The following is a 14,349-nucleotide window of genomic DNA, read 5'->3' as shown; positions in this document are numbered from 1 at the left end:
TAACGCATTTTCAGGCTTATCCGCCATCTCTGTTGACAAACCTGCGAGGGGTGATACCTTGGGCGAGATTCCCGTCAGCAGGATCGTCCACTTCGCCGGCAGCGCACTCACGCCCGTGGGATTCCCGACGACGTGGGGGTGGCCACAATGGGACACCCCATTGGTCGGCTACCGGGACAGAGGATCCCGCTGCTAGCGGGGGCGGCCACACCAGAAAACAGGTGATCTGACAGGACGAAGAATCGCGCCCCGTGTGTTTGGGTTTTTTTGTGTGAAAATGAGCTGATATAGTTTTGTATTGGTACCAATTTGGAACGGTGACGTTTCCTTGTTTAATGGTTATTGTGATGTGTCGAATGTTACGTTGTTAATTTTCAAATCTTTGTTACTGTTGACCATTTAATAAACAAAATATTCTCAAGTGGCTTCTCATGGGTATACGTGCCATGTCTCAGACAAGTGTTATTGCCTAGCATTTCAATAAAACATTGAACACTGAACAGTTTGCCTGAACTCTAGAAGCGTCAGAACCATAGAGATAGCGGCCAACAATCAAAAACTCAAGATTTGGGCTTCATCACTGAGGATATCCTCACGACCACAGGGTGAGTGTGTGGATCAGGGGGGGACACTTGAGCACAGTCTCCCTAATATTCCCAGTAAGGGTCTGTGGTCCAAGGACTCCTACTGTGGCCGGGGATGAGTGTGCAGAGCAAGGTACTACAGCACAACAGGCTTACTGGATGGCACTCCGAGAGAAGGCACGACACATAAGGGTGGAGACGCTTGGGGAATTTGAGGGCCCCGGGCTAGAAGCCCTAACTGATTATCGGTCTGTCTCCTTCTCCAATTCCTATCAGGTGTAACAATATGGCTGATGATGTAGGGCCCGCGCAGCCTGCCTTCACAGTGCTGGCGGAAGCCCAGGGGTCCAGATGTGGGCAAAAGTGGCAGCTCGGTGACACAGGCTGGAGACGGCACCCCATGTGCAGGGCGCCGCCAATCACCCTGAAGATCTGGCCGCCCACCAGGCTGAGGAGGAACCCAAAGGGGAATACCAGCAACAGCCCAAGGTGTACAAGCGCCGTTGGTCATTTGAGGTGATGACCGACAGCAAGTGCTGCAGGAGACTCCGTCTCAACAAAGAGACAGTGCGGCATCTGTGTCACGCCCTTGTGGATTTGGCATCCTGTGGAGGAGGAGGACACTCGCTCCTGGAGGCCTTTAAGGTCACCGCAGCCCTGAACGTCTATGTAAAGGGTTCATTCCAAGGCTCAAGCAGGGACTTTTGCAGCATTTTTTAAAAATGTGTTCATGGGATGTGGGTGTCGCTGGCTGGGCCACCATTTAATGCCCATTGTTGAGGGTTGTTAAGAGTCAACCACAATGCTGTCGACCTGCAGTCAAATGGAGGCCAGACCGGATAAAGGCAACAGATTTCCTTCCCGAACAACATTAATGAACAGATGGGTTTTAGGACAATCAATTCATGGCCATCATTACATTTTTAATTCCAGATTTTTACTGAATTCAATTTCACCATCTGCCACGGTGGGTTTCGAACCTGAATCCCCTCACAAGCTCCCACAAGTGCATCTGTGAGGTCAAGGAAGCCCTGTATGCCTGGTCATACTTTATCGACTTTGAGCTGGACCAGGTCCAATAAGATGCCTGGGCTGCAGGATTCTCTGCCATTGTCAGGGTGCCCCAGATCTTGGGGGTAATTGATGGCACCCACATCACCTTGTCCGCAATGGGACATCAGGGGGTGTCCTTCACTAACAAGAAATGGATCTACTCCCTGAATGTTCAACTTGCATGTGACCAGCTCCTCCGGATTATCCACATGCGTACACGCTTGCCAGGGTTCGTGCATGACAGCTACATCCTGGGACATACGGAGATCCTCGGCATCTTCGAGGACCAGCCCAGGATGATAGGATGGCTCTTCAGGGATAAGGGGTATCAGCTGAGGTCTTGGCTGATGATACCAGTGCAGAGGCTGGAGACAGAGACAGAGAGCCGATATAATGAGGCCCATGTTTCTACCCATGCTGTCATTGAGCAGTGCATCTGACTGCACAAAATGTGGTTCCAATACCTGGACTGCTCTGGTGGTGTACTGCAGTATCCCCCCCCCCCCCCCCCCCCCCCCCCCCCCCCCCCCCAGATGGCCTCCCGCTTTGTGGTGGTCTGCTGTGTCCTCCACAACTTGACACAGCAACGGGTGACTTGCTGGAGGAGGAGGGACAAGCGGCCTCGTCTGAGGAGGACGTACACCAGAAGGGAATGGAGAATGAGCCCGGGGAGGATCCGCAGGAGGAATCGGAAGATGGCGGACAGGTGGCGGCAAGGATCGGGCATACACAGAGGACCAGGAAGACACATCCTCACCCGATTCTCATAGGACGGGACTTTTTCCATCAACTTACCCCTGCCCCCCATTCCCTTCCTACCCCTGTTCCCCCATTCCCCTCCTTCCCCACATTCACATCCTTCCTCACCGCTTCCACATTTCCCGACCCTCCCTCCCCTCCACCCTCCCCACCCCCTACCACCACCACCACCGCCGCCAACTACTCTGTTCCACCCTCTGAATGTCTGTGACATCACTCCAGGGGGATGGGCCTGTGCCGACACTATCAGCTGGTCAATATATAAGGCAGGAAAGTGATGATCACTTGCTGTGAGGTAAGCTCTGGTACTCCGCGCGGTTTATGCCAAAGTCTGACTCCTGTCTTTCTGCTGACAACACGCTCACACCCATCCTCTGAATAGGGCCTGCATCGGGGAAGTTTATCTTGGACCACAATGCCTGAGGGAGTGGAGGTGCGGGCATCGGAGGGCAACAGGAATTGGGGTGCAGGCAGGTCCGCTGTGAAGATTAACATTACAGAGGCTTCACATGTATCAGATTTAACTTGTTTGATTAGTGAACATTGGACCTTCTCATTTCACCTAACTACAGATGTTGACCCCACTCTCCAGTGCTGCCCAGTGCCTCAGTTCTCCCCAATCATTTTGCTCTTATGCTGTCTACCATTACATCTAGGTGTATCCCCAGGAAGGTGGAGGCAGCTGCTGCTTTCCATGCCCTTTGGCCTTTGATGCTGTTGGCGGATGACTCTGGAAGCCAGAAGCCCTTGGTCTGCTTATCAGTATCACCGGCCTTGACATGCCACCCTGTTCTGCCCTCTGACCTTGAGAATTGGAGACCGCCATCCTCTCCTCGGTGGCAGGCCCCGGGTTGGCCTCCAGCATTTTCTCCTCACTGCCCATGCCCGTAGGGCCTTGGGGGTCTCCATGGGATGAAGGGGCAGCTGGAATGAGATCCAGGGGCCTCTGGGCCATGTGGCTCTGCCAGTCCTGGTGGTTCAACCTTGTCTGCACCGTGGTGTTTAAGCCTCAGAAATGTCCACCTGCATATGGGACATGTCCTTCAACGATTGGGGCATGATGTCAAGGCCCTCAGCCATGGTCATCACATTCTGAGCCATGCCTTGGGCACCATCACTCAAGACGCTGACCTTGTGGTTTTCCACTGTGGTCGCCACTCTAGCATGCTGGCCTTGGTCCAGTCCAAAGATGTGCAAGTTAGGTGGATTGGACATGATAAATTGCCCTTAACATCCAAAATTGCCCTTAGTGTTGGGTGGGGTTACTGGGTTATGGGGATAGGGTGGAGGTGTTAACCTTGGGTAGGGTGCTCTTTCCAGGAGCCGGTGCAGACTCGATGGGCCGAATGGCCTCCTTCTGCACTGTAAATTCTATGAAATCTATGAAACCATGCATTGCTGATATCATCTCCTGCGCCTGTAGCCTTTGGGGCTCCTCCAGTCGGCTATGCACTCACTGAAATGTTGCAGACATCCCCTCGTGAATCTCACTGCCATATCCTAGCTTCTGCAATAGCTCTGGGTTAATGTTGTCCAGCGACTCTCAGCATCTGACTTGGACCCATTAGAATCCTGGGATCGAGCAAACCTCTCAAGTGCTGACTTCCTTGTTTCTTAATCTTACCAAGTGATGTCCTATTACTTTAAATATAGTCATTTCTGGACCATGCAACCAGATGGAAGATGACTGTAATGTGATAGTTTTAAGCCATTTCACTTCATCAGATAATACTGAAACACCTGCCCCAGTATCTAACTGGAATTCTGTCATGTGACGATCAACTTCTAATTTAATGCTCCAGTAATTACTTTCTGTTTGGTGAACATGGCCTAAGTAGGTTATTTATCCTTTTTTCTGTGATTCTTTCACATCTTGGACTTTATTTGGTTTCATTCTCACCTCTTTCTACCTGTGAACTATAAGAACTTTGCATCTACAGACTATTTAAAAATGTCCTCATTTTCCACAGTTGTGGTACTCAGTTTCTTCTGCTGGGCATTCTTTCCACTTGTGTAGGGTTTCCCGGCAAACCAAAAACATCTCAAGATGGTGGTTGGTGTGCTTTTTCCTGATTTTGCGGGCTTTTACTTCATTGTACTTTCTCTCTTCAATCCAAGATATTGAATGGCTTTACTGATTTTTCTCTCATAATAATTCCCTGCCTGATGTGACGGAAGAACATTTAACCTATGTCTGTTTGAATTAGATGTCAGACAGCTATGACTTCACTGAGCAGATTTGATAAGAAGATTACTGTATGCTGGTGGATGGAAGTGTTTTTCTGACATTTTCCACAAAGACATTCACATTATCCTACAGAATCATACAAAAAGCAGAAGGAACAAATTCAGACAGTGTGCAAACTGAGAGAGAGGATGTTGACTCAGCCAGCATGAGTCTCCCATTCCTCAAGGTACTCATTCACACACACTGAAAGAAAGGAAAATAATTTGGAGTAATATAGCGCCTTTCACATTCTCAGGATGTGCTTTCATAGCCAGTGAATTGGTAAAGTGCATCTGCCATCTTAACTAAGAATGTTACAAAAGAGCCTTGTGCATATCAATCTTTGCCCAGCTGTTTTAAAGCAAACAGACCTCATGATCCACCTTATTTCTAATCAGTTGTGCTGACCTTTCCTATATACTCCTGCACAAGCACATTGAGATTGTACTAAGGTAATATCTATTGACTGCCACTTACCTCCACCCAATGTCCTTGAGACTGTGTCAAAAGTACCACAGATGGGTCAGATTTATTGAGAGTATCTCTGTCCAGCAAAGCTTTGCAGGAAACGCGTAGCTCCACCTTGGACACACAAGGAGCTGTAACAACACCCAGTGGGCCTGGAGACACCCTGCCTGTGAGGTCAGTCATCACTGCACCAAGAGCTGTCTGAGAAACCAGCAGCAAGGAAACTTTAGTGGGAACACGTTAGCAGACTAGATCAAGTATTCCCCGAGTTGCTAACAATAAGAAGCCAACACTGAGGATTAATATTAGATGTTTGCACGAGGACAGCCAGCTACTGAGATGTTGGAAGAGATAAAGGTGATAATGATTATTTCAGCAGAATCAGTGTCAGTCCTTTCTGGGATCCCCCAATTTAAGTGTTGCTAACACTTTGATTCTTTCATCTTCAGTATCCAAGAATAAACTGAAGTGACTCCGGTCAGGAAGCAATCCTTTTAGACAATGTAGCACCAGAGCCGATATCAAAAGCACCTGAAAATACAAGCAAAGGTTTATTGTAATAAATGTCATCTTTCAAAGGATTTTGAAATTTGAGTCATTTGCTTGAGATTAACACGAACAATCACAATAAATGAACTTTATGAGCTAGATAGCACAATTGCTTCACAGCGCGAGGGTCCCAGGTTCGATTCCCGGCTTAGGTCACTGTCTGTGCGGTGTCTGCACATCCTCCCCATGTGTGCGTGGGTTTCTTCCGGGTGCTCCGGTTTCCTCCCACAGTCCAAAGATGTGCAGGTTAGGTGGATTGGCCATGCTAAATTGCCCTTAGTGACCAAAATTGTCCTCAGTGTAGGGTGGGGTTACTGGGTTATGGGGAAAGGGTGGAGGTGTTGACCTTGGGTAGGGTGCTCTTTCCAAGAGGCGGTGCAAACTCGATGGGCCGAATGGCCTCCTTCTGCACTGTAAATTCTATGATAATAGAAGTTTCTTTTTTTTTATAAATTTAGAGTACCCAATTCATTTTTTCCAATTAAGAGGCAATTGAGCATGTTCAATCCACCTACTTTGCACATCTTTGGGTTGTGGGGGCGAAACCCACGCAGACACGGGGAGAATGTGCAAACTCCACACGGACAGTGACCCAGTGCTGGGATCGAACCTGGGACCTTGGTGCCGTGAGACTGCAGGGCTACCACTGCGCCACTGTGCTGCCCATCTTTAAGTTTCTTCAATGCAATCTGTTTCTCCTGTGGTTTTTTACGTAATCTATTCAATTTTGTTGTTAGATTTCGTAATATTTAAGTACCTTTCTTTAAGATTAAAAAGTAAAATAAATAAAGAAGGGAAATAAAAAAAAGGAAGATGAAACTGGCAAAGTTTTTTAAAAGATTAAATAAAAAATAAAGAATCCCTTTTAAGCAAGTGTCTTCCCTGTGTCATTCTGAAAAATAGTTATCTGTATATAAATGAACACGTTTGGTTTGGTTTTGTTATGAAATTAAAATTAATACTATATATGCCCATTCATAGCTTTCATCAAATCATTTTATGCATTAATTCTCATTATATAGAAATCCAACGGTTAAAAATTATCTCCCATAAGGGCAGCATGGCGTCACAGTGGTTAGCACTGCTGCCTCACGACAGAGAGGACCCGGGTTCGATCCCAGCCCCGGGTCACTGTCTGTGTGGAGTTTGCACATTATCCCCATGTCTGCGTGGGACTCACCTACACAACCCAAAAAGATGCGCAGGGTAGGTGGATTGGCCACGCTATATTGCCCCTTAATTGGAAAAAGATAATTGGGTACTCTAAATTTGTTTATTTTTTAAATGATCTCCCATATGCTTTTCTTGTAAGGAATTCTGGGTAGGAATAATTTCCCATTCACTCCTGTTGTTTATGTTTAAAACGTGTCAGGTTGTCACCCCCTTAATTTCCTGTTACTGACATTTATCATTATGCATCAAATTATATCCCAATCATTCCTTATACCTATAATAACAATGTTTCAAATCATATATCATTCATTGTCATTATTTATTTTTCTTCCAATATTAAAGTTTTGCATCCCTTGTCTTTCAGACAGGCACTGCAAACATCACATTACGAACAGCACATATCAAATATCACACTGAGCTACAAGTACAGAACAAAACAGGCAATTCTTATTGGTTGTTGGACCTAGGTGAGGACGTCGAGATTTAAAATCACCTTAAAAGTTGACAGAAAAGTGGCTGGAGTATGTGGTTTGAAGGAACTATTTTTATAATTAAATACAGGATGTTCCTATTTACTGTAATCAATATTGGGAGAATTTAAAGAATTGTGATCGACCTTAATAACAGAGTAACATTACATGCTGCATGATATAATACCCCTGTCCTTATAGATATACCGTGAGCAATGCCAGGATAGATTCACTGTTGAGATTTTATTATTTTACGTTCTTTTCAGTCTTCCATTAAATAAATGCCTTTCCTGCACGCTACCCCATTTAATTTCCTTATGGAAGAAAAAAACCACAAATAAAACTTTGAAGACTTCACAGTTCATCCCTGGCCTCTGAAGGCAATCGAGCAAAGCTGCAGTTCATTTATCTGTATGCCACTAATAACAGATCCAGGGTCCCAGTGAGCATCTAGTGCTATATTGATTCAGCTTTTTAAATTAAAAGTGTTAACCGACCCGACATAAATTACTTTTGTTATGATCATTTCACATGTCCACCACTAAATGAAAACAATAAAAAACAGAAAGAAATTGTCATATTCAGGCAGTATCTGTAGACGGGAAATTAAGTTAAATGCTGGGATTTTGCAGACTTGGTTCCTTTTGAGCGTTGGGACTATTGGCAAGTTGGGGACCCATTTGACAAATTGGGCAGGAGGGGTGGGGGCTTTTCTAAGCTATTTCCTTGTGCTGATCAGCCTCCACTCAGGGTCGCCAACCAATTAGGGCTGACTTGGTAATCCATTTCAGAGGCTATGAATAGTCAATAACATACTGTTCGCTTGCAGTCACCTGTCCACCAGGTAGGATATTTATTTTGATAACAATCCAGAAGCTGTTAATAATAATCTTTATTGTCACAAGTAGGCTTACACTAACACTGCAATGAAGTTACTGTGAAAAGCCCCTGGTCCAATGCCTGTTCAGGTACACGGAGGGAGAATTCAGAATGTCCAAATTACCTACAGCACATATTTTGGGGCTTGTGGGAGGGAACCGGGGCACCTGGAGGGAATCCACACAGGCATGAAGAGAATGCAGACTCCGCACAGACAGTGACCCAAGCTGGAAATTGAACCTGGGACCCTGGAGCTGTGAAGCAACGGTGATAACCACTGAGCTACTGTGTTTTCAGATTATCAGGCTTGTTGATTTCAATATTCCGAATTTGCAATGTTGGGAGTGGAATTTGTGACAGCTGGCTAGTCCATTCAGTTCCACCACAGTTATTTGATAAACACGAAGATATTCTGCCCTTTAATCAAGTTGAGTCCTGCCCAATTTTGCTACCAATGCCGATGAAACTGACAACTGGACATTTCTGCCATTTGTTTCTTTTGGACTTTGCTATGTGCTAATCGAATGAAATATATTGAACGTGATGTGTTCTGTAATGTCCTGAGGTCCAATTATTAATTTTATAACAGATTTTCCTCACAACACAAAAACATTTATGAAGTTAAATGTTTAATTGCTATTAGGAAAACTTTTTAACAGGTATGTTAACTTAATATAATTTGCAAACACGTTACAATTCTTTTGAAAATAAGCTTTCTTTTTAACTCTACAACTTTCATCCCTTTACAAATTATGATGATAGCAATTAGATTGTGAGCACAAATTTATTAACAGATTATGCTAAACATATCTTTATTACAGAATAAACCTCACATATTGTGAAATATTATTTTTTTCAATCATTTATGCTATTTGGGTAGCTCACCTTCATAATAATAAATTAAGAAGGGCGGTAGTGAGAAATGAGGAAAGTTTATCATTTGTTGTGGGGAAGTTATCAAATCTTCTTTCGGGTTACTGAGCATGTGAACAAACATGTACTGATCAGTCAGCCAGCATGGATTTGTAAAGAATACGTCTTGCCTAATTAAACTGGCTGGAATTTTGAGGAGGCCACTAATGTTCTAGAATGTTATTACGTGGATTTCGGGAAGGCATTCGATAAGGTTTCACACAAAGAGATTGTTAGGAAAACAGAAGCACATGGAATTGGAAACAAACTTTTTGACATGGATAGAGAATTGGGCCAGAGATGGGAAACTGGAGGGGAAATGGGGATGTGAAATGATAGTTCACATCTTCCATGTACAAAATTATTCTAAAATTGTTTCATTTGAACAAACTGGACTCAGCCAAAATCAAGATTAGCTGTATTAACTAAAGCAGGCAATGTATACTGTATGTTGCAACATAGCAGAACATATACTGCATTTCAGCAGATATTTACCAAATAATAAAATGACATCTTCTGCTTGTCCTCTCTACACCAAACACGTTTACATTTCTTTGTATATTTTATAAATAATGATTTAGCATTCTGCTTTTTTTTTATACTTTGCAAAATGAAATATCTCCACAGTCCCAGAGGACCATCAGCTACTCTCCCTTAAGTACGTTACATCATTGGCAGATAAAACACCTCAATCCTGTGTCACAATGGTCAAAATTCCAAGTGATTTATATATTCAGTGGGTCTGTGTCACTAAAGTAATATTACTGAAATAATCCCAATAGAAACAAAACAACATGCTCGTGAGAATAGAAGCTTAGAGCAAGAAGTTTATGTCGAGCAACATTCAGCCATCCCACAAGAAACCCTGGCCCATTTTGAGAAAGTTTTCAACATTGATTCTGAGAGCTATGGGTACTCACCAGAGAAAGCCCTCTGAGTTTTGATCAGAGTGCCCTCATGCATCAAATGGGAGGAATTTTCAATGTTAATTCAGGAGAATTTGATCCTCCACTGGGAGAAACTACTCAGCTGCTATTCCAGCTAATGTACAGAAGGGATAAACCTGAACCACTGATAAAATTGTCTGGAGAAAATATTAGCGAGAATAAACCGAGAAAGAACATCCATTAAAGTAGCAGCCAGAGCGGGAAACTATTTTTCTGCTGTTAGGTGCGGGGGTGGTATTAATTGTCACGGTGTCAGGTCAGAATCTTTTGTATTTTATGAAAGATAAGAGTGAAAATATTTTTGTGTGCATGTTTGATGAAAGCTGCGGGAATCAAAGGTTTCCAATAGGTTTATTTGATGTGTTTCCCAGCTATTAGCAGTGAAAGCCAAATCAGGGAATAATGCCAGGGATATTATCACCCTGCATGTATTCTGGAAATTTTCAGTCAGCCACAGAATTATTGGTGCCACTTCCTTCAATCCCACTCACAACAATGCTGCCGAGGTTGGCAAAGTAATCTGAAGGTTTGGCCAGCGGGCAGGGAGTCGCCAAAGGTGGGTTTATCTCCTGGAAGTTGTCCGGAGCAACGCTGCTCCCAAAAGGCATTTCTACAGTACAATGCATGTTCTATCGCCAGAGCTCAAAGTGGAGCACGGTTCAGCCCCAGACAGCAGTCGTCCCTAACTAGCTCGAGCCGTAACCAAAACCACATTAAACACGCCTTCTAACGTATTATTTCCACGGCTATCTTCACATTTTTTTCTCTTCTGAATGTGTTTCATTATTTAATGTTTGGGTCTCTATCTCCTTCTAATGCTCAGCATCAACTTGTACACAGATCTTGTGCAATTGCCTGTGAGAAATAATGTGATTTATATCGCCGCTTTATACATTGAATGAACATTTTCCATATAGATTATCTACCAATATAAAACATTAAAGTATGCAGTGAGTGTATACCACTTCATGACCTATATACTTCCTGTGTACATGAATTATAAATATCATGCCAGCTATATGCTCACAATCTTTTATTGATTACATAAGAGACCTGGTAATGTGTCCGGTGCAGAGCATGAACAGAAAATGCATGATATTACTTGACAAAGATCTGTGCCCAAATGCAATAGATTCTGCTCCCCTGTAAAATCAATTACAGCAAGGCTGCAATTTTAATTCCCTGCTCCCAAAATCATTACTCGGCCACACGGGGCACATCAGGTTACAAGAACATTATCGTTCATTTTAATTTTCAATTTCTGGGTCTCAACTCCGATCCATCACACCCGGATTAAGTAACAATCTCTGTTGAATTTGGAGTTTCTACAAGGAGCAGTCTCCTTCTTCCCGCCCAATCACATCGGCATTTACCCACAGAACTGGCACACTGACTAATCGCGCTTTATTAACCAATAAATAAGTTTCTCTCGAAATGGAAACTTATCAGGAAACACACTCGTGAACAGCGATGGACAAGGTGCCGTGGTCACACAGCCAGAAATTGCTACCACATGCCAGATAGTTCATGTTAAAACATGGAAATTGAATTGGCAGCACTAATCTCGTCCAGCCCGAGTTGAGTTTTGTGAGTTGCCTTCGTGGTGAATAGGAAAAGTCTGTGATATCATTCATAAAGGCAATCTGCTGTGCTACTGAAATATTAACCCATACTTCAAATCACATCAGTCGTCGGAAATGTAACTCAGTGAATTAGTCTTCCCGCCGGTTATTCCCACTGCCTCCGTAGATATTGGTCGACAGCACCCCTCCGTTTAATATTCCCAACTAGCCGCCACGACAATGTATACCTGTGAGGAGGGGAGACAGAAAAAAAAACAGCTACCACTAAAAAGTACCTGGAGAGAGAGAGAGAGAGAGTCCTAGATTCAGCCTGAATCGCCTGTGCTCCAAGACAGCCAGTGAGTGCGAGGCAGACAGAGAGAGAAAGAGGGAGCTCCAGTATTCAGGTACTTATTCAAGCTCCCAGAAACAGCAGCAGCTGGGAATAGCAGCCTTTCCAAGGACCAACCTACTTCCCTCGATCGCCGGGTACAGATGGGTCTGCCTTCCTTTCCCTGCTGCCAGTAAACTTACTCCCATTTAACTCTTGGACCACTGCAGCACCGTGTTCTATCGAGTCCCAAAACACCGTGGAAGACTATTTCGCGGTCAGATTACATGCCCTGGGCTTTGATCTTCTCAAATCGGATCCTGAGTTGAGGAAGTGGAAGGGGATGAAATAGATGTGTTTTTATTTTTGCAGGAACATGATTAATCTGTGAAATCCTCGAAGTAATGCGGGGGTGGGGGGGGGGGGGGGGGGTGGTAGCATCCTGACAACTGTGTTACTTTCGTTTAATTCTATTACATCAGATTCCAATTCGCTAGAAGGTGGGCAGTGGTTGATGCACATTGGGAGACACCGGGTTGCAAAGCGGAGTAATAATAATGGAGCATCTAACTGCATTGACTATTAGCCTTGGACAAATCGCACAGCAGGACTTCAGGCCCCACACCTAATAATAATCTTTTATTGTCACAAGTATGAAGTTTCTGTGAAAAGCCCCCAGTCGCCACATTCCGGCACCTGTTCAGGTAAACTGGTACAGGAATTGAACCCACGCTGCTGGCCTTGTTCGGCGTTACAAACCAGCTGTCTAGCCCACTGAGCTAAACCAGCCCACACTATGCAGACAAATGTGAAAACCCTGCAATTGCTGGCAGAGTTGCCTCCTGCTGATTACCACTACTGGCCACCACCAGCTGATGAATCAGTACTCCTCCATGTTGAACACCACTTGGAGGAAGCACTGAAGGTGGTCAGGGTGCATAATGTACTCTGCGTGGAGGACTTCAATGTTTATCATCCGAGAGTGGCTTGGTACAGTAGTACCATCACAGACCAAGCTGGTCGAATCCTAGAGGACATAGCTACTAGACTGGGATTGCATCAGGTGGTGAGGGAACCAACAAGAGGGAGAAACATACCTGACTTCATCCTCACCAACCTGCCTGTTACAGGCGTTTCTGCCCATGAGAGTATCAGTGAAAGTGGCCACCGCATAGTCTTGTTCTGTGGCACTACTAATTGGGATAGACTTGGAACAGATCCAGCAACTCAAGACTGGGCATCAATGAGGCATTGTGGGCCATCAGCAGCAGCAGAATTGTACTCAACCACAATCTGCAACCTTATAGCCTGGCATATTCCCCACTCTACCATTCCCACCAAGCCAGGGGATCAACACTGCTTAGCACTGTGTTGGGTCGTATTTAAACCAGTGTGGCAGGGGGATCGGATCCAGAAATAGGATCAGATAGGTAATATTCAGATCAAGAAAATGGAGGTAGAACATTAACTACTAATGTAGAAGATGTAGCGATAGTCTTGGAATTACAGGAGAAGCAAAGTTTAAAAAGGTTCCAGCAAGGGCACTGCCACATGGGAGATGGTGAAATTTGAATTCAATAAAAAATACTCTGGAATGCAAAGTAATGGTGACCATGAAACCATTGTCGATTGTCGTAAAAACCCATCTGGCTCACTCATGTCCTTTAGGGAAGGAAATCTGTTATCACAGAACATACAGAGAACATAGAAAGCCGAAGGAGGTCATTTGGCCCATCGAGTCTGCACCGACCCACATTAAGCCCTCGCTTCTCCCTATCCCCGTAACCCAATAACCCCTCCTAACCTGTTTTGGACACTAAGGGCAATTTTAGCATGGCCAATCCAACTCATCTGCATGTCTTTGGACTTTGGGAGGAAACCGGAGCACCCAAAGGAAACCGACGCAGTCATGGGGAGAACGTGCAGACTCCGCACAGACAGTGACCCAGCGGGGAATCAAACCTGGGACCCTGGCGCTGTGAAGCCACAGTGCTATCCACTTGTGCTCCCATGCTGCCCAAACCCTTACCTGGTCTGGCCTACATGTGACTCCAGACCCGCAGCAATGTGATTGACTCTTAAATCCGCTCAGGGATGGGCAATAAATGATGCCCCAGCCAGCGACGCCCACACCACATGAGCAAATAAAAAATATATAAAAAGGGAAAATGGTGTGATTGAACTGTTTATACTTCAATGCAAGGAGTACTACAAACAAGGTATTAGAGTTAAGGGCACAGGTAGACACATGGCAACGGGATGTCATTGCTATAACGGAAACCTGGCTAAAGGAAGGACAAAATTGGCAGCTCAATATCCCTGGGTACAGAGTTTTCAGGCATGATAGAGTGGCAGATAAAAAAGGAGGGGGAGTAGCACTAATGGTTAAAGAATCAAATCCAGTTGTGAGAAGGGTGATATACTATTCAGGTCAG

General features: G+C 44.7%; 1 protein-coding gene across 2 annotated transcripts in view; it reads right to left on the bottom strand.

The window, feature by feature from the left end:
• Positions 1-12,090, bottom strand: part of cpne7 (copine VII) — a 215,499-nt gene extending 203,409 nt beyond the window's left edge. The window contains exons 1-2 of one of the 2 annotated variants that reach the window (XM_038806484.1): positions 11,880-12,090; positions 5,101-5,622 (exon numbers count right to left, since the gene is read on the bottom strand). In XM_038806484.1, coding sequence (XP_038662412.1) covers positions 5,101-5,274 — 174 coding nt within the window. In that variant the 5' untranslated portion in view covers positions 5,275-5,622; positions 11,880-12,090. Of the gene's footprint in view, positions 1-5,100; positions 5,623-11,879 lie in introns of those variants that run through there. The other variant, XM_038806483.1, reaches the window with a different exon arrangement.
• Positions 12,091-14,349: the final 2,259 nt, after the last annotated feature.

Source organism: Scyliorhinus canicula, chromosome 9 (assembly GCF_902713615.1).
Source record: "Scyliorhinus canicula chromosome 9, sScyCan1.1, whole genome shotgun sequence".
Taxonomy (NCBI): Eukaryota; Metazoa; Chordata; class Chondrichthyes; order Carcharhiniformes; family Scyliorhinidae; genus Scyliorhinus; species Scyliorhinus canicula.
Note: the sequence above shows the minus strand (reverse complement) of the source record. Positions and strands in the feature narration are given on the sequence as shown.